This window comes from Erinaceus europaeus, chromosome 17, assembly GCF_950295315.1.
Source record: "Erinaceus europaeus chromosome 17, mEriEur2.1, whole genome shotgun sequence".
Classification (NCBI taxonomy): Eukaryota; Metazoa; Chordata; class Mammalia; order Eulipotyphla; family Erinaceidae; genus Erinaceus; species Erinaceus europaeus.
The window spans coordinates 18,403,307-18,424,342 of NC_080178.1; the positions used below are offsets into that span (position 1 = coordinate 18,403,307).

The 21,036-nt window shown below is 39.6% G+C and overlaps 1 protein-coding gene across 5 annotated transcripts in view; it reads right to left on the reverse strand.

The window, feature by feature from the left end:
• Nucleotides 1-21,036, reverse strand: part of TTC17 (tetratricopeptide repeat domain 17) — a 125,628-nt gene that overhangs the window by 59,567 nt on the left and 45,025 nt on the right. For all 5 annotated transcript variants that reach the window (XM_060176572.1, XM_016194637.2, XM_060176571.1 and 2 more), the window contains exons 12-16: nt 20,279-20,394; nt 19,958-20,123; nt 17,512-17,589; nt 17,155-17,379; nt 12,766-12,952 (exon numbers count right to left, since the gene is read on the reverse strand). In XM_060176572.1, coding sequence (XP_060032555.1) covers nt 12,766-12,952; nt 17,155-17,379; nt 17,512-17,589; nt 19,958-20,123; nt 20,279-20,394 — 772 coding nt within the window. The remainder of the gene's footprint in view (nt 1-12,765; nt 12,953-17,154; nt 17,380-17,511; nt 17,590-19,957; nt 20,124-20,278; nt 20,395-21,036) is intronic.

The window sequence follows — 21,036 nt, forward strand, 5'->3', positions numbered from 1 at the left end:
TTTATACAAGGTAGAAAATGTGCTTTGTCAAAAAAGCTGAACTTACTGATGTCTATGGATCTTACTTCCTAGCTCAGAGAAGAACAAAGACTTTTTGCCATAATTCTTCAATCTGCCTTGTCTTGCCATATGGTCATCGCTGAAATGAGTAAGGCACAGGGAATAAAGTCAATGACAGTTGAGTCACAGACACCATGACAGATGAAGACTGTGGAAGAAATGGCTCCAGTGATGGAATCTTTACACATGGAAATTTAATTCAGTGGAAGTCTACTATGAAAGATTTTCCCATATGGAAACTACACAGAGGAACAGAGCTAGCTGATATATATATATATATATATATACAAACTAACTGTAGTAGCTATTATTATTAAACATCTGGCTTACTTCTGCCTAGGGAAATTTGCAAAAGTGCTGTGAAATAAATATAACATTTTTTTTTCCAGATTTACTGATTAACTCATAAATATCTGTTTTTCAGTGAGGGTCAAAAAGGACACTTGTTTACAACCTAGAAAAATAAATTCATGAGAGAGAGGATGTGAGAAATAGGCAAGAAAGAGACCAGCTCTAGGCAGCTCTAGGAAGTGCTGTGGATTGAACCTGGGGCTTCAGACATATTAAGTTCTATGCTTAAATGCTGTTATCTTTCAAAAACTGTTTATAGCTTTTAGTAAAAAACAGTGTTATTGGAGGTAGGAGAATACAGGCTGCCTACTAAGTATATTAGCTTCTTTGTGAGTCAACTTTCTGGCCCAGATATCCCAGCTTTAATAGACAAGCAAAACAATATTATCCTTTCCCTTCTCTATACTATGCATGGGAGCTGCAGATCTTAAGAGATTTATATCTTCCCACCTGCAGGGGGGTCAGTTCACAAGCAGTGAAGAAGGTCTGCAGGTGTCTATCTTTCTCTCCCCCCTTTGCCTTCCTCTCCTCTCTCAATTTCTCTCTGTCTTATCCAGAAACAACAATGGAAAAAAGATGGTCACCAGGAGTGGTGGATTTGTAATCTAGGCACCGAATCCCAGCGATAACCCTGGAGGCAGAGAGAGAGATGGAGAGAGATATTTATATTTAATATGTATGCTGAATGAGTAAGCACTCACTATATATTTCTGATGTAGAGAACTTGTATACTCCCCCCCAAAAAAAGATGTGTGGGGGGGTAGGTAGCATAATCGCTATGCAAAGAGAGTCATGCCTGAGGTTCCAAGGTTCCAGGTTCTACCCACCACACCACCATAAACCAGAATGCTCTGGTATAAAAAAACAAGATGGAGAAAGGGGAGGGGGAAGGGGAAGAATAGAAGGAAGAGGAAGTCTAACTACAATTTCTCAGTTCCCTCTTCAAAGAAGCAACACAGAATATTATGAACAATGGCTCCCAATGAATGTCCCCATACTACATAAATATCAGAAAAGCAGCAGAACTATGATCTAGGCTTAATTTATTACTTCAAATACATTATCTTTTTGGAGACTTAAGCAGTAGCCCTGACACTGACAAAAACCACTTACAAATCTGAAATATGTAATGCAGAAAAATTATGTTTATAATTTTTTTTTTTTTCCCCACCCCGCTTGCCCATTCAGCCAATTAGCGTTGCTTGACTGAAGCCTGCCTCCTGTTCTTCCCTGGGAAACTTTTAATTTTTTTTTCTTTTTAAAGATTTATTTTATTTATTTTTTTTATTTTTTTCTTTTTTATTTAAGAAAGGATTAATTAACAAAACCATAGGGTAGGAGGGGTACAACCCCACACAATTCCCACCGCCCAATCTCCATATCCCACCCCCTCCCCCGATAGTTTTCCCATTCTCTATCCCTCTGGGAGCATGGACCCAGGGTCATATAATTTTTATTAGTAGTGTAGGCACTGAGCCCCAGCGAAAAAAAAAAGTGATGGATTTTTTTTTTTTTCCAAAAGAGAACAGAGAATGATGGTGGCATGCATGAAAAGTCGAACACAACATAAGTGACAGTTGACATTAAAGATTGGTTCAGGAAATACTTAATGTTTAAGACATTTGAATAGAAGACTCATGCATATCTACAAAACGGAGAAACCGCCCCCCCCCAACTCTTCACCTGCACTATTCCAGTCTTTAGGTACATGGTTGGTCAACAATTTGTTTGGCTTTGTATATTAACTCTCTTTTCAGCCACCAGGTTCCAGATGCTAGCATGATGCCGACCAGACTTCCCTGGACACACAGCCCCACCAATGTGTCCTGGAGCTCCGCTTCCCCAGAGCCCTTCCCCACTAGGGAAAAGAGAGAGAGACATGCTGGGAGGATGGATCAACCTGTCAATTCCCATGTTCAGCTGGGAAGCAATTCCAGAAGCCAGACCTTCAACCTTCTGCATCCCATAATGACTTTGGGTCCATACCCCAGAGGGTTCAAGAATAGGAAAGCTATCAGAGAAGGGGTTGGGATACGGAGTTCTGGTGGTGGGAATTGTGTGAAATTGTACCCCTCTTATCCTACGGTTTAGTCAGTATTTCCTTTTTATAAGTAAAAAATTTAATTAAAAAAGACACATTAAAAAAAAAGAATCATGCAGAATTTTGTGACCACCTACACACACACACACACACACACACACACACACAAACACACCCCAATTGCAAATTTCAGGGAGTTTAATATATACATTCAAAAAGCAAATCTGTATACCTTTTTAAAAAATAATTAATTTTTAAAAATTATTATCTTTATTTATTAGAGAGAGCCAGAAATCAAGAGGGAAGTGGGTGACAGAGAGGGAAAGAAACAGAGACACCTGCAATACCGCTTCACCACTGGGGAAGCTTTTTCCCCTGCAGGTGGGGACCAGGGGCTCAGACCTGGGTACTTGAGCATTGTAATGTGCACTCAACAAGGTGCACAACCACCCAGCCCAATATACCTTTCAAAAATAAAAAGAACATTGGGAGTCTGGCGGTAGCGTAGAGGGTTAAGCGCACGTGGCGCAAAGCGCAAGGACCGGCTGGCTTAAGGTTCTGGTTTGAGCCCCAGGCTCCCCACCTGCAGGGGAGTCGCTTCACAGGTGGTGAAGCAGGTCTGCAGGTGTCTATCTTTCTCCCCCTGTCTTCCCCTCCTCTCTCCATTTCTGTCTGTCCTAACCAACAACGATGACATCAATAACACAACAATAACTACAACAATAAAACAAGGGCAACAAAAGGAAATAAATAAAAATAATAAAAAATAAAAAAAGAACACTTATAAATATGTTGTTATGGTTAATAAGGATTTACTGGGAGTCGGGTGGTGGCGCAGCGGGTTAGGCGCAGGTGGCGCAAAGTGCAAGGACAGGTTTAAGGAACCCAGTTCAAGCCCCTGGCTCCCCACCTGCAGAGGAGTCATTTCACAAGCGGTGAAGCAGGTCTGCAGGGGTCTATCTTTCTCTCCCCTTCTCTGCCTTCCCCTCCTCTCTCCATTTCTCTCTATCCTATCTAACAAGGACGACATCAACAACAATAGTAACTACAACAATAAAAAAAAGGGAGTTGGGTTGTAGCGCAGCGGGTTAAGCACAGGTGGTGCAAAGCACAAGGACCGGCAGAAGGGTCCCTGGTTTGAGCCCTGGCTCCCCACCTGCAGGGGAGTCGCTTCACAAGCGGTGAAGCAGGTCTGCAGGTGTCTATCTTTCTCTCCCTCTCCTCTCTCCATTTCTCTCTATCCTATCCAACAATGACAACAATAAAACAACAAGGGCAACAAAAGGGAATAAATAAATAAAATAAGTATTTAAAAAAAACAATAAAAAACAAGGGCAACAAAAGGCAAAATAAATAAAATTTTAAAAAAAAGAATTTCACCATGAAAGATGATGAAAGACATAGTGGGGGTTGTACTGTTAAATGGGAATCTGGGGAATGTTATGCATGTACAAACTATTGTATTTACTGTTGAATGTAAAAAATTAATTCCCCAAGAAAGAAATAAAAAAAATATATTTTTATTTAAAAAATTAAATAAATGCATTTCCTCATGTGAAAAAAAAAAGAATTTCAGGGCACCAATGTAAAAACCCTGTGGTGAAGGGGAGGGTGGCCATTGGGCTTCTCGGCACAGTGGGGGGTGGGGGTGGGATGGGACACAGTCTTTTGGTGGTGGGAGTGGTGTTTATGTACAATCCTATTAAAATATAAACATATAAACCACTATTTAATTAATATGAGAGGCAAAAAAAATGATATGTCTAGAACCTCTTAAAACACAGACTGAGTCTTTTTAATACATAGGCTGTCTTTGATATGTTGACTCTCTCAAAAGCCTAGACCAGGGAGAACAGAAGCAACCAGTAGCACAGTTATATACAAGATGCTGGGTACTATACCCCAAACCCTATCAAAGGGATTTTCCAAAGTTAACCCTATCACCAAATAATGTGATGATAACAATAACTATCCATTGTCTTCTTGAACCCTAAGACAACAGGAACCTCACAGTTCCACTATAGAGCCTATATTTCCCCCAGTCCTGGAACCTTAGGGTGGGTCCCACTTTTCTGCATGCTGCTCTCAATTCAAATCAAATAATATTGCATCCAAGAATTGCAACCTAATCAATGCAACGAGTGCCACCCCAGCATGCTTCACTTCAGACTGTGTCCAGAGACTGCAGGTGTGGAATGACAACCCTTCAGCTTCATCACTCGGTGAGACCTTTCCTTTCATAGTATTCTCTAACTCCATTCCAGGTGGTCCACTCCCCAATAAAGTCCCCAAACCTAGATATAGTCCAGGTCCCCTGAGACAGAGCATAGGTTCACACGTGCCCATAAACTAGGGGAAAAATATATACCTGAAAGCAGAAGTACACAAGAGCATGCAAGGAATAACCCCAACACTTCATCTGCACTATTCCAGTCTTTAGGTCCACAATTGTTCAACAATTTGTTTGGCTTTGTATGTTAACTGTCTTTTCAGCCACCAGGTTCTGGATGCCAGCAAGATGCTGACCAGACTTCCCTGGACAGACGACCCCATCAATGTGTACTGGAGCTCCGCTTCCCCAGAGCCCCACCCTACTAGGGAAAGAGAGAGGCAGACTAGTCTGGGAGTAAGGATCGACACCCATGTTCAGCAGGGAAGCAATTACAGAAGCCAGATCTTCCACCCTCTGCAACCCACAAGGACCCTGATGTGGGATCCATACTCCCAGAGAGATAGAGAATGGGAAGGCTATCAGGGGAGGGGATGGGATATGGAGATCGGGTTATGGGAATTGTGCGGAACTGTACCCCTCTTATTCTATGGTTTTGTTAATGTCTCCTTTCTTAAATAAAAAAAAAAAAAGGATTTATTAAGCAAGAGTAAAGACATACAAGTTATCAACACAGAGACTTAAGAAATGTTCCTTCAGTGGTCTGGGAGATGGCTCAGTGGATAAGGCACTGAACTCTCAAGCATGAGGTCCTGAGTTCAAGCCCCAGCAGCACATGTACCAGGGTGATATCTAGTTCATTCCCTCTCCTCCTATCTTTCTCATTAATAAACAAAATCTTTAAACTATATATATATGAAATGTTCCTTTAGGAGCCAGGCAGTGGTGCACCTGGTCAAGTGCACACATCATAGTGCACAAGGACCCAGGCTCAAGCCCCCAGTCCCTACCTGCAGGGGGAAAGCTTCAGGAGTGGTGAAGCAGGGCCGCAGATGTCCCTCTGTCCTTTTCCCTCTCTAGCTCATCTCCTGTCAACCTCTCTCTGCCTCTAGAGAGGAACACCATGCATGGGGAAGCTCGTGAGTGATGGAGTGGTGCCGTGCTATCTCTCCTCCTCTTCGAGTCTCTTCACTCTCTGAAGGAAAAAAGAAGTGGTAGAGTATACAGGAGATTATTTTCTTCCTTTTTTTTGCCTCTAGGGTTATCATTGGGGCTCGGTGCCTGCACTATAAATCCACTGCTCCTGGAGGCCATTTTTCCCATTTTGTTGCCATTGCTGTTTGTTGTTGGATAGGATGGAGAGAAATCGAGAGAGGAGGGAGGGGAAGACAGAGAGGGGGAGAGAAAGATAAGACACCTGCAGCCCTGCTTCATAGCTTGTAAAGTGATCCGGGATCCTTAATGTCAATCCTTGCACTTTGTGCCACGTGCACTTAACCCACTGCTAATTTCTTTCTTATCTCCTCTCATTTAATGACATCTAGCTAGCTGCCAAAGTCAGAAATGTGTCCAGCTGATTCACATTCTGAGTTCACTGTTTATAGTCTTTCCTCTCTTGTGGTCAACATTCTCTGCCCCTTTTCATACTTTTTCACCAGAGCAGTGCTGTTCAGCTTATTTCTGATAGTGCTGAAGGTTGAATTCAGGATCTCCACGTCCCAGGCATTAAAACAACTGCTTCATAATCACTGCACTCTCTCCCCATGTCCATCATTCTTCTTTTCTTTTTCTTTTTGTTATTTGTTATCTTTATTAGAGACAGTGAGAAGTTGAGCAGGAAGGGGGAGGTGGAGAAGAGAGATAGAGAGACATCTGCAGCACTCCTTCACTGCTTGCACAGCTCTCCCCCTTCAGAGGGGGTGACTAGGGGCTCAAACCTGGGTCCCCATGCATTGTAACGTGCGCCTGACCAGCTGCACCACCACCCGGCTCTCAGGCCCAGGCTTCTTTATTTTTACCTGACAAGTTCCTTCACTTCCTACATATCTTCTAGTCATATCTTGAAACCGTGTTGAAACCAGGATTCTATTTGAAAAATCTAAGATGACTACTGCTCTGCCAACCCTCTGGGGTCAAAAGCGTTCTCACCTCTCACCTACATTTCTGCAACAGCACCTTCACTCATCTTCCCTGTCTGCCTTTATCTGCTAGAACTACTTTCAACAGAGTAATGAGAGGACTCCCGGTGAAATGTAAATTAGATCAACTTACTTTTCTATGCAAAATCTTCCAAGCCATTTGTCTTTCTCTAAGGATAGAAGCCTAAATAATTACAATGTCCTGCAAAGCAGTACAAATACGGTTCTGTCCTCCCGTTCACCTCTGCTTTCCCCTCTAATATCACTACAACAGCATAGGCTTTCATGCTATTTCCTCCATAAGACTGCAGTGATTACGGCCTGAAATGTTCTTATGCTTTATGTATGCAGGGCTCAACCTCTTTACCTTCTTCAAGTCTTTTTTTAAAAAATATTTTTGAATTATTTATTTATTAGAAAGACAGGAGAAGAGAGAAAGAAGCAGACATCACTCTGGTACATGTGCTGCCTGGGATCGAACTCAGAAACTCATGCTTGAGAGATGAATGCTTTATCCACTGCCCCACCTCCTGGACCACCCTTCTTCAAGTCTTTACTCAGTCATTTTCTCAATGGTGCCACTCTTTACCCAATTTCATCTCACTCCAAACCTCTGCTTTCTCCACAGCACTCATTTCCTAACACACTAGGTAATTTCTTTATTACGTTTATTATCTTCTGTTTTCCCTCTATTAGAATGCATCTCCATAAGATCCCCAGTTTTCTTATTTGTTTGTTTTCCTTGTTTGGTTTTATTTTTTACAACAGTACTTGGTACATAATTGATAGTGAATGAATGAATGAATGAATGAATGAATAAGTGAATAAGCCACACTCAGGTTCCTTTGATTGAAAGAAAGCAAAAACACTGTTGTTTTAGAAGATTATATTCACTGTCAAATTTCATTTCCCTTACATAGTATTTTTCCAGGCTAATAATCTACAATGACTGCTGTACCACTGCAGAAACACTGTAGGTGAGGTCTAATATGATCATTCCTCAAAAGAAGAAGAAAAAATTTTATCAGGAGATAACTCGGTAGATAGCTTGATACTCTGAGTTCAGATCTGCAGCATTTCCTGGGAGCACCATGGACAACACTGAAAGAAACTTTATAGGTGGTTGAGTGGTACTTGGGTCTCCCTGTAGCTGTTTCTCCCCTCTGCTTCTCTCTCTCTTTCTTTCTCTAGGTATACAGAAATTTTTTATTGGGTCTAGGAGTGTGCTTATGAGATCCTTGGTTCATTCCTAGTATATTTAATTTCTTTCAGAGGCTAAACTGTAAAACTGCTGATTATCAGAATTTAACCTACTGTCCCAAGTTGCTATGAAAACTGAAGTTAGCAATTTAGTTCAAGAAAAGCTAAATGCTAAGAATTCTAAAAGGCAAATGTTATCTACTAAGCTAATTATAAATATGGCCACTAGGTTTATTGTCAATGCCAGGTTATGTGGGAATGTAGTGATATCAATTCAGAAGAGATCAGGGTGATCTGCAAACATGGAGACCATTTTAAGTATGCCTTTAGGGCAAAAATAATCTGTCAGGACCCCTGATTAATAAATTTACCTGTTTTGAGGAATAACATAAAAAATGTAGTATTATGCCACTTCCTTTGGAGAGAAACTCAAGAATTTATAAACATGATTTTTTCAGTTATGACAAGAGGGATAATTTATGATTTCTTTTTTTTTAAGTATTTGATTGATTTATTTTCCTTTTTTGTTACCCTTGTTTTTTATCATTATGATTATTATTGTTGTTGTTATTGATGTTGTTATTCCCGGATAGGACAGAGAGAAATAGAGAAAGGAGGGGAAGACAGAGATGGGAAAAGAAAGGAAGATACCTGCAGTCCTGCTTTATCGCTGAAGAAGTGACTCCCCCCAACTGGTGGGGAGCCGGGGGTTCAAACCAGGATCCTTACACTGGTCCTCAAGTTTTGTGCCATGTGCGCTTAACATGCTGCGCTACAGCCCGACCCCAAATTTATGATTTCTTAGGAGTAAAAGAGTTATGGTTTAAGACCATTCCACTGGTCCTACAATGCAAAAGACTCAGATTTCAGACAAGTAAATGATAATCTTTGCTTTTAGAATCATAAAAAGTACTTTTCTTATTCCTGCCTCTATTATATTTATACTTGACAGAAGATGTCAACCAAAAATTGTTAAAGAGCTCTTGAAGTAAAGCAATATAAAAATTCAGACATTTATTACACTCCGAGTTACAACTGGTTTTGCTGCAGGATATAACTACATTTCAGGATTTTGAAAGTTACAGTAAATTAATCAAAGTGTTACTTCTTATAAGAATAAATGGAGGAAGCATATTAAAAATGCTATAAGAATCTTTATGACTATACTTTTAAAAAGCAGACATTTTCACTAACTCTTATGAAGAATGTGATAAAGCAAAGGCCCTTAACTATAGGCAGCATATTCTGGACAGACCACAGGAGGGCAGCAAAATGTAAATTTTTTTTTTTTTTCTCTTCAAAGTCTGAACCTCATATAAAAATCACTGGAAGCTATATTTAGAAATTTACACTTAGAAAATAAGGCTAAAATGACTAAACAAACAAGCAATGAGATAAAGTATAAAAGGAAGGTAAATAAAGTATATAATTAGAGAAACATTGTAAAGACAACACTTACACAGGCTAATTCTATATGTTGGAACAGATATTAAGTTCATATATATGATTAGGAAAAAAAAGTTTTCCAGTAGTGAAAACTTTCAAATATATACCATACAGATGATTGTATACAGTTTTTAAAAAATATTTATTTATTTATTATTGGATAGTGATAGAGAGAAATTGAGAGGTGTTGGGGAGAAAGAAGGAGAGGGAGACAGCGAGACACCTGCAGCCCTGCTTCACCATCTGTGAAGCTTTCCCCACACAGGTGGGACTTGAACCTGGGACCTTGTGCACTGTAATGTGTGCGTTTAACCAGGTATACCACCGCCTGGCCCCGATTGTACACCATCTTAAGTATACCTAGATATTAAAGTCTGAGACCTGTATTACATTAGTTATGATTTTTAATGATCTGGATCAGTATTTTGAAGTGTGCATGTGTCTCAGTGAATAAAGAAAATATCAGGGTTTAGAACTCATGGATTTGATGTTTAGTCATATTTGGTAAGAATCAAAGCCATTATAAGTAGCGGTACGTGCTTGACTCAGGTTTGAGTCTCTGGCCACCACATGGGGGCATCATGCAAAGGGGAAACTTACGAGTAGAGGGGCTGTGTGATGCTGTCTCTTCTCTGTCTCTCACCATCTTATTAAAAAAAAAAAAAAGGAAAAAAAGAGTCCACACAGGCTTTGCCCCAGTAAAGAAACCCTGTGGAAAATTAAAAGTATGTATCTGTTTTCTACAGAGGTGTTTACTTCTGTCAAGTTTCAGCTTTTCAAAGTTGGAACTGAGCAAAACAACTGTGAATGACCAGGATGACTGTGGAAATAAGTAGTGTAAAATATACTTTAACATTTCTATATTGAAATCAGTTTGGTAGATCAGCTAAAGTATTTACTTTTCTCAAGTCAGATTATTTTTTCTTATTATTATATTAAATTCAATGCTACTACCCCTTGATAATCTGGATGATCAGACGCTACAACTCTGACAAGTATCTGTTCAAGTTATTAGTTTCATGTGCTAATTGAGGTTAGCCCTGGGATGAATTTCCTCTACTGACTGGAATAACATAAAGTAGGAATATTATCAGAAACTGAAATACTGACTTAAAGACATGTAAATTTAATGCTAAGGGAAAGGTATTTTAGAAAGGGGCTTCTATATACATACAAAACAGAAGGAAATGATGATAGGTGAGGATGATAGTAGGCAGAGAAAAAAAAATAGATTCTATTTATACAGACAGCTCATTGAAAAAAAAAAAAGATCCTGTTTACTAGGATGTCTGCAGGGAACCTACAAAACTGAAAGACCATTATCTTCTGGGATTATTAAGTTTTCAGACCTTCCACCTTCTGCAACCCATAATGATCCTTTATCCATACTCCCAGAGGGATAAAGAATAGTAGAGCTATCAGGGGAGGGGATGGGATATGGAGTTCTGGTGGTGGGAATTGTACGCCTTTTATCCTATGGTTTTTGTCAGTGTTTCTTTTTTTATAAATAAAAATTACAAAAGAAGAAGAGGAAGAAGTTCTCTACCAACAAACACAGGAAAGGGTGCTTAAGCTGATCCTAAGAGAAATGCAAATAAAGACAACAATAAGCTATCGCTTTACACCTGTGAAAATGTCATACATTAGAAAGGACGGTGACAACAAATGTTGGAGAGGACGTGGGGAAAAGAGACCCTTCTGCACTGCTGGTGGGAGTGTACACTGGTCTAAGCTTTGTGGAAAACAGTCTGGAGCTTTCTCAGTACATCAGAAATAGATCTACCTTATGCTACAGCAATTTCTCTCCTGGGGATTTACCCAAAGGAAACAAAAGTACATATCACAAGAGGTCTATATACACCTATGTTTATAGCAGCACAATTCGTAATTGCCAAAACTTGGAAGCAAACCAGATATCCAAGGACAGATGAGTGACTAAAAAAAGCCATGATATATATATATATATATATATATATATATATGGAGAGAGAGAGAGAGAGAGAGAGAGGGAGAGAGAGAGGGAGAGAGAGAGAGAGAGAGAATGGAATATTACTCAGCTGTTAAAAACATTGAGGTCCTTGCCTTTGAGTCATCTTGAATAGAACTAAAGGACATCATGTTAAGTAAGATGAGCCAAAAAGAGAATGACAAATACCAAATGATCTCACTTTTAAGTGAGACTTGATAAACAGGAAAAGGGAGGGAGAACACAAAATGAAACATGGACTGGGCATGGTATACTGCATCGAAGCAAAAAACGTGAACCAAAATGGCATTTTCATTTCTTCTTAATATCTGGAGTGAAGGAGTTATATGGGTAGTTCTTTGCATGAACACAAGATTCCCCCCCCCCTTTTTTTTTTACCAGAGCATTGATCAACCCTGGTTTATGGTGGTGCAGGGGATTCAACCTGGGACTTTAGAGCCTCATGCATGAAAGTCTCTGCATATTATGCTGTCTACCCCTGCCCATGAACACGGCAATTTAACCTGAACTTTTAACAGAGCAATCACTCTGTGCTCTAAAATGGTAAAACGGGCTGGATGGTGGTGCACCTGGTTGAGTACACATGTTACAGTGAGCAAGGATCTAAGTTCAAGCCCCCCCCATCCCCGCCCCAGTCCCAACCTTCAGGGGGAAAGTTTCACGAGTGGTGAAGCAGGACTAAATGTGTCTCTCTGTCTCTATTCAATAAATAAATAAATAAAGATAATTAAAAATAATTCTTAAAAAATAAAATGGTAAAACACAGGATACATGCACATGTAAATAGTATTTCTTAGATTCAAGTCAAACTTTTCTTGTAGAGAAGGTTAAACAAGTAAATTACCCAACATCATGGAATTCTTAGTTCTAATTGACAGATTTACAACAGTTTAGATAGTAATTTTTTTGTCTAGTAGGATGCATTTATTTACATACTTGTGGTTGTGGCATAAAGTGGAAGAATGCAAACAAGTAACACTTTCAGTGAATGAGCAGAGAAAAACAAACCACACTGCACAGCTTGACTTGATGAGCAGGAGAAAAAAAAAAACTTTTACCATTAATATCAATAATTTATAAAGCAGACTTTGGTGCTCAGAAAAAAGCTTCTCATGGTTTAGCAAGCCCAGTTGAGTGTATTTGCATTACCTTTCTCAACCAGGCTGAGAATTAAATGGAAGAGAAAATACACCGAGACAGCTATATAGCAAATTATCAATTAATTGGTTCATTAATTGCCCATGTATTTAGAATTATACCTAGGCAAAATCCTTGGGAAAATCTGAGAAAATCATTTTCTTTGGTCTGTTGATTAGAGAGAGGAACACTGGTTGAGCTCATTATTTTTGCCAACACATTAATAGTTGCTTACCACTGCAAACAGAAGAGGTGATGTTATACAGAAAAGGATAGAACTGCATACAGCGGATCAGTTTCAGGTTGCTTTCACATTCTGGGCATCTGGTTGTTAATTTCAAAGCCTGTCTAAAGGCCTCAAGTGCCCCACTAATATTCTTCAGAGCAAGATAAGCATTTCCCAAGCTCAAAAAGGTCAGGGGCTGAAAAGAAAGAAAGAAAAATCATCAAAATGTTCATGAGTTAGTATTTATGAGAATTTAAAAACCCTGACTATAGATGTCTTTTGACTGCTTTCAGGTTACCCCATAAAAATTTATAGCTAACTGTCCATTTTTATTTACATATGGCACTAAATACATAATGCAAATTGCTTTTTTTTTTCTAAGATAAAAATACATAATGTAATCTACACTAGTCATAAGTGAAGATTTCGATGACATTTATATACTTACACATTTCTGTAAGCTCTCATCTCAAGATAGAAAACATTTAGAATGCTCCCATTACCCCTTGGGCAATGCAATCCCAAGCCCAGAGAAAAACTACTGTTATGATATTGTGACTTCTGTCACCATAGTTAAGCTTTGTCTTTTCTTCAGCTTCATATTAATGGAACCCGAGAGCATGCTCTTTCATGTAGAAGTGCATATGTTATATGTATTGTTCTGTAACTTCTTTCATTCCACACAAAACTGGGATTCAAGAAATTGGGGGGCTGGGTAGTGGCACACCTGGTTAAGAGTTACAATTCACAAGAAGTTGAATGACTTTCTGTATATCAGTCCTTCATTCATTTAAAAAAAGTGATGAGTAATGTGCTATTGAGTGAATATACTCCAGTTCATTCATCCATTCTACTCACAATCATTTGTATTTTTCTTTTGTTTTTGGCTATTATGAAAAGAGCTATGGGGCCCGGCAGTAGTACACCAGGTTAAGCGCACATAGTACGAAAAGAGCTACTACAAAAACTCTTGTAGGGGGCCAGGCAGTGGCATACCTGGTTAAGCGCACACATCACAGTACACAAGGACCCAGGTTCAAGCCCCTGGTCCCCACCTGCAGGGGGAAAGCTTCACTAGTGATGAATCAGGTCTGCAGGTTTCTCTGTGTCTCTCCCTCTCTCTCTATCTCCCCCACCCCTCTCAATCTCTGGCTATCTCTATACAATGAATAAAGACAGTAAAAAAAAAAACTAAAAAAAAAAAAAACTCTTGTAAATATATTTTTTAGATTTAATGCGCTAATTTTCCTTGAGCATATGCACAGCAATTTGTCTTGAGGTACACAAATATTTGGCTTTAGGAGATACTAAGAATTTTTCAAATTTATACTCCAACTAACAAGTCCAAGAATTCACTGACGTGGTGTTGTCAGTCTAACTGAGTTGTTTTAGTGATATGCTCAACTGGCATATTTCTTTCTCTATTACCTTTACACCTCTGTTGGAAATATTCATCACAAATATCTATCCCTAATCTGAGAGCATCCCATAAATGCCTGATACACTCCAATGGTAACTTAGCTTGTTATATAATACAGTGATTATAAACTTATACTTAAATTTCAATTATGAATTTTTATATTTCAAAGAAAACTCTTAACAGGCAACACTGTCTTTTTACATTGAAAAAATTAGTTTTGGATAGCTGAAATAAGTGTAAGCCATTCATGTATACTTCTTTTAAAGGCTTCTTTGTAAATAAAACTTACAAGCATTTATACTACTTGTTGTTTACTACATTTCATCAAGTCTAAGATGTCATGAATTATAACATGCAGCCTTATTTCAAAGATGCTAAAATATGTGGGAGTAGTATCTTGAAAATCATGCAACAGTATAAGTGATTACAAGTCAGTGACCTAAGTCCATGGGGCTGTAGAAGGTTTGGTGTATGTATGAATATATATATATATATATGTATATGTATATGTATATGTATATGTATATGTATATGTATATGTATATGTATATGTATATGTATATGTATATGTATATATATATATATAATATATATATTACTATCAAAATACCCTTTAAATTGGTTTGGCTGATACAAAGATAATTATAGGGTGGAGGGTAGATAGTATAACGGTTATGCAAACAGACTCTTATGCCTGAGGCTCCAAAGTCCCAGTTCAATCTTCCACACATCCATAAGCCAGAGCTGAGCAGTGCTCTGGTAAAAAAATAATAATAATAAAAATAGGGGATCTGGGGAGTCGGGCAGTAGTGCAACAGGTTAAGCGCAAGTGGCACAAAGCACAAGGACAGGTATAAGGATCCTGGTTGGAGCCCACCTGCAAGAGAGTCGCTTCACAGGTGGTGAAGCAGATCTGCAGGTGTCTATCTCTCCCTGTCTCTGTCTTCCTCTCCTTTCTCCATTTCTCTCTGTCCTATCCAACAACAAGGACAACAATAATAACTACAACAATAAAACAAGGGCAACAAAAGGGAATAAATAAATATTAAAAAAAAATAGGGGGTCAAGCGGTAGCACAGCGGGTTAAGCGCAGGTGGCGCAAAGTGCAAGGACCAGCGTAAGGATACCAGTTTGAGTCCCCAGATCCCCACCAGCAGGGGGGTCGCTTCACAGGTGGTGAAGCAGGTCTGCAGGTGTCTATCTTTCTCTCCTCCTCTGTCTTCCCCTTCTCTCTCAATTTCTCTCTATCCTATCCAATAACAGCTCTAACAACAATAACAACTACAACAAGGGCAACAAAATGGGAAAAAATGGCCTCCAGGAGCAGTGGATTTGTAGTGTAGGCACTGAGCCCCAGCAATAACCCTGAAGGGAAAAAATTTTTAAAAAATTATGAAGTGAAGTGCTAAAATAGTATATTAGGCTGCATTCATGTTATGATTAGTAGGATTTAGTTAGAACTAGATTAGTTCAGACTGACATCAGAAAGTGACAGTGTACTTTTAATACTAAGTTTTCCTTATACACTTTAACTTTCTAAAAAGTAACTGCAGAGCCAGGAGATAGCTCCCCCAGCAGGGCACATATCTGACCCTGTAAGAGCACGTAAGCTGAAGTCACAGGCACTGCATGGAAGCACCTGAACCAGTGGGGGCTTTGTGAACTGTGAAGTGCTACTGTGGTAGCTTTCCTTTCTTTCTGTTTCAAAAGGAAAGAGTCCACTAGGACTGGTGAAAATGTGTAGGTGTGAAGTTCCAGTGGAAAATAAAATAAGGGCTTGGGAGATAGCTCAGTCTACTGGAGTACCAACTCATATACATAAAGCTCCAGAGACGGTAGGTTCAGTCCATAGCACCAACTTACACCAAGGTGAAGCAATGCTCTGCTTTGCCCCCTCTTTCCCAATAAATAGATTTGTTAATTAATCTTTTATTTTTATTTTATTTTTTTAAAGCTTTTTTTTCCCCTTCCCCTTTTGTTGCAGTTATTATTGTTGTTACTGATGTCGTCATTGTTGGATAGAACATAGAGAAATGGAGAGAGGAGGGGAAGACAGAGAGGGAAGAGAAAGATAGACACCTGCAGATCTGCTTCACTGCATGTGAAGCGACTCTCCTGCAGGTGGGGAGCCGGGGGCTCGAACCAGGATCCTTACATTTGTCCTTGAGCTTCGTGCCATGTATGCTTAACCTGCTGTGCTAAGGCCCGACCCCCAATTAATCTTTTTTTTTTTTTTTTGCCTCCAGGGTTATTGCTGGGGCTCAGTGCCTGCACCACAAATCCACTGCACCTGGAGGCTGTTTTTTTTTTCCCTTTTGCTGCCCTTGTTGTTTTACTGTTGTTGTGGTTATTATTATTGTTGTTATTGATGTCGTTGTTGGATGGGACAGAGAGAAATCGAGAGAGGATGGGAAGGCAGAGAGGGGGAGAGGAAGACAGACACCTGCAGACCTGCTTCACTGCTTGTGAAGCGACTCCCTTGCAAGTGGGGAGCTGGGGGCTCCAACCGGGATCCTTATGCTGGTCTTTGTGCTTCACATGGCACTTAACCCACTGTGCTACCACCTGACCCCCCGTTAATTAATCTTTTAAGTCTTTCTTTCTTATCTTTTTTTTTTAACCAGAGTACCACTCAGCTCTTGCTTATGGTGGTATGTGGAAATGAACCTGGGACTTTGGAGCCTCAGGCATGGCAGTCTCTTTGCATAACCATAATAATTATGCTATTATCTGCCCCCACCCTAATTAATCTTTTAAAAAATGACAATAGCTATTAATGCCATTTATTTAAGATAAAAATGAACATGCCCAAAATAAAACAAAATAATCTTTTTATGCCCTCTTTAAATAGGCAAATTCTACTCTGAAAGAAAAAAAAAAAAGGTTTTTCTATACTCTCCCTAGAAAAGTGCAAATTCTACCTGAATTTCTGTTATCCCACATGATATACAGAGTTACAAAGAAATATAAAGCCTTACCTCAGAGCTATTGATAGCCAAAGCTTGAAGTAGCAGCTTTGTGGCATCAAGATGAAGGCCATAGTGAATCAAAAGGTTGGCCAAGTTGACAAGAGGTATATCTTGGTATTGAAGCGGAGCCAAATTCAAAGCTCTCTGAAGACAAGCAATAGCAAAGGTGCTATTTCCTACTGCTCGCCAGTAGAGTCCAGCTTCATTGAGTATCAGCCAAACAGGAGCATTTGGCTGGAAAAAAAATAAATACCTCAGTTAGTAAAACAGAGTACTTATTCTAATAGGGTTTCTAATGCATACATTTTAAGTTTTAATTACAATAACTACGCTTTTAAGTTTCAGATGTCTGAAGTAGGTACTTGCCTTGTTAATAGCATGGAATAAGAAAGACCCAATTTCTTCTTCTGGAACAGTATAGTTATTAATTCGGGAAAGCAAAACCTAAAAATATCAAAATAAAGACTAGCTCAGTTATAAAATAATGGGGCATGTGAAAACGCTATCTGTGGATAGCAGTTTTTTGTTTTTTTGTTTTCCTCCAGGGTTATTGCTGGGCTTGGTGCCTGCACCATGAATCCACCGCTCCTGGAGGCCATTTTTCCCCCTTTTTGTTGCCCTAGTTGTTGCAGCCTCGTTGCGGTTATTATTGCCATTGTTGACGTTGCTTTGTTGTTGGATAGGACAGAGAGAAATGGAGAGAGGAGGGGAAGACAGAGAGAGAGAGGGGGAGAGAAAGATAGACACCTGCAGACCTGCTTCACCGCCTGTGAAGCAACTCCCCTGCAGGTGGGGAGCTGGGGGCTCGAACCAGGATCCTTACCTGCGCATTGCGCCACGTGCGCTTAACCCACTGTGCCACCGCCCGACCCCCTGGATAGCAGTTTTTATCTGAGTCCCACAGAATCAGTTTGACTAGATATTTATCATTATAAATAAAACCCAAGGTCATCGACATATCATATGGCAATAACAAGAGGTAGATAGCCTAGATTCCATAAAAGCAAAAATTTTAATTTTCGAAAATTAATAGACATACACCCCCCAAACATATGTAAAGGTGATTTACCAAGCCATTCAAGAAAATCTAAGTTTCTACAACCCAATGAGAACTTATTCAGAAGACAGTAGCATGTAGCATGTGATATAATAAAAATTTGCTATCTTTTAAGTTGAAAAGCACAGATCCCGCAGCTTAGAAGATGACATAGTGGATAAAGCTTTGGACTCTCAAGTATGAGGCCCTGAGTTTGAGTCCCAGTAATGCATGTGCCATAGTGATTCTTTGGTTCTCTCTCCTTTTTTTCATAAATAAAGGAAAGAAAGGTAGGAAGGGAGAAAGAAAAGAAAGATGGGGAAAAAAATGCACAGATGCTCAGTTTACTTTGTTCTTATAACATTTACATAAAGAATTACCTCAAATAAGGACTCATGGTTTATGCATCTCTGTATTCCTAGTACCTCAAATTGTGCCTGACACTGTGTGCATTTGCTTTGGCCTAAGTGAATGTTTAGCAGTAAATGATCATTTTTAGTTTTTTTCTACTTTATTTGCTAGGACAGAGAGAAAATTAAAGGGGAGGAGGAGACAGAAGGGGGGGCTGAGAAGTGGAGCACCCAGTTAAGCACACACAGTATTAAGTGTAAGGACTTGTGCAAGGATCTGAGTTTGAACTCTGGCAACTCATATGCAGGGAGATCACTTCACAAGTAGAGAAGCAGGTCTGCAGATGTCTATCTTCATTTCCCCCTTCTCTCTCAATTTCTCTGTCCTATCAAATAAAATGAAAAAAAAAATTTGAGCAATGGACTTGTAGTGCTGGCACCACGCCCCAGTGATAACACTGGAGAGAGGGTGGGAGGGAGGGGGAGAGTGTGAGAGAGTGAGAGTGAGAGAGAGAGAGAGAGATCTGGGAGATCTGCAGTGGCCTGCTTCACCATTTGTGAAATCTATCCTCCATCCTTGCAAGTGGGAGCAAAGGGCCAAACATGGTTCCTTCCATATGGTATTGTATTGTTTAATCAGGCACAATACTACCTGGCCCCTCATTTTTAAAATTAAATTTTAAAAAAAGGCTATGGAGGGGGACAGGTGGCAGCACACCTGGTTAAGTGCACACATTACAGTGCTCAAAGATGCAGGTTCAAGCCCCTAATCCCCACTCACAGGGGGATAGCTTCATGAGTGGTGAAGTAATGCTGCAGGTATCTGTCTCTCTCTCCCCTCTCAATTTCTGTCTTTGTTCAATAATAAATAAAAATATTTTTGAAAAAGAATACAAGAAAGGCTGTTGGGATGGCCTGCTTTCTCTGGAAAGTGGCAATCTTTTCAATTGTGTCTCGAGAAGTATCTATAAGAGAATCCATACTTGGTACATAATATACACCTAGTTACACAGATATCAAAGAAAGACATATAACAGAATTTAATATTATCTGCAAAGTAGTTATGCAATCCATGTGAATTCCTAATGATAATATAAATCCAGAGAAAGAAAATATTCAGTCTTCCAAGTTTTATTCTGGAGGCCTGGAGAGTATAAAATATAAGAGAAGTGGTCCAAATGGCCTCCACTAAGCAAACTGGAGAATGCTCAGATGGCCTACGTAAATAGCAGCCACTAGGAACACTTTGTGGGCACTCTTTCAATAGCATAACTGGCTTCTTAATGACTTCACCAGTTCTTTAACGCCATCCATTGGTTTAATTAAAGCTCAACAACTATCTTCTATTAAGTATCTGTTCCAATTAAGAGGCTTGTGAAGTCACCCGGAGTGCATGACAATAAACACCAGCCGAAGTGAGCCTTACTTTTCGTGCGTGGTCGTCTGGTATCTTGGCTTTGAGATCCAGGCGGACCTCTAATTCTTTGACTAAGTAGGACAGAGTGTGGCTTTTTCTGAAGTCAGCTATGGAACAGTCAGGGGTTTGCACCTCTTCTTTTGAAGAATAGTCATCACTGTTGAGTTCATGGATCCTGGCACAAGACAAAGGAACAAGATTCGTATTTTTAAAATGTGGGTGACTTCAACATAAAGACTTAATCTTTCAAGTCCAAGTCTGGTGCTTTCAAAGACTGCCAGATGACAATCATGCGGACCTCAGTGCTTTGTCAAATCCATAAGCACTTGCCTGAGTCCTTTGTTTTCTGGTGGCAGAAAATATGTTGGCAATTCCCCACCAATAGGGACTACAGGGTAGCTTTCTGCGCAATCGGTTCTTCTAGGCCACACAATATGCTGCTTGTCCTATTAAAGAAAGAGGAATTTTCACAAGTGTCTTTGAATTAAAAATCTTAATATGCAAAATAAACCTTTATAACAATATATGAATATAACTGAGCATTTAATGTTTTAAAGTGGTAGAGCTTGACAGAGTAATTATTTTTTAAAAATTTATTTATTTTCCCTTTTTTGCCCTTGTTGTATTTTATTGTTGTTGTAGTTATTGATGTCGTCGTTGCTAGATAGGACAGAGAGAAATGGAGAGCAGAGGGGAAAGAAAGATATAGACACCTGCAGACCTGTGAAGCGACTCTCCTACAGGTGGGGAGCTGGGGGCTCAAACCGGGATCCTTACGCTGGTCCTTGCACTTTGTGTCACATGTACTTAACCCGCTGTGCTACCTACTGCCCGACTCCTAGGTTCTTTATTTTTTATTATTTAAAAAAAAATTTTCCCTTTTGTTGCCCTTGTTGTTTATTGTTGTTGTTATTATTGTTGTTGTTACTGTTGTCATTGTTGTTGGATAGGACAGAGAGAAATCAAGAAAGGAGGGGAAGACAGAGGGGGAAGAGAAAGACAGACACCTGCAGACCTGTTTCACTGCCTGTGAAGCGAACCCCCTGCAGGTGGGGAGCCAGGGGCTCGAACCGGGATCCTGATGTTGG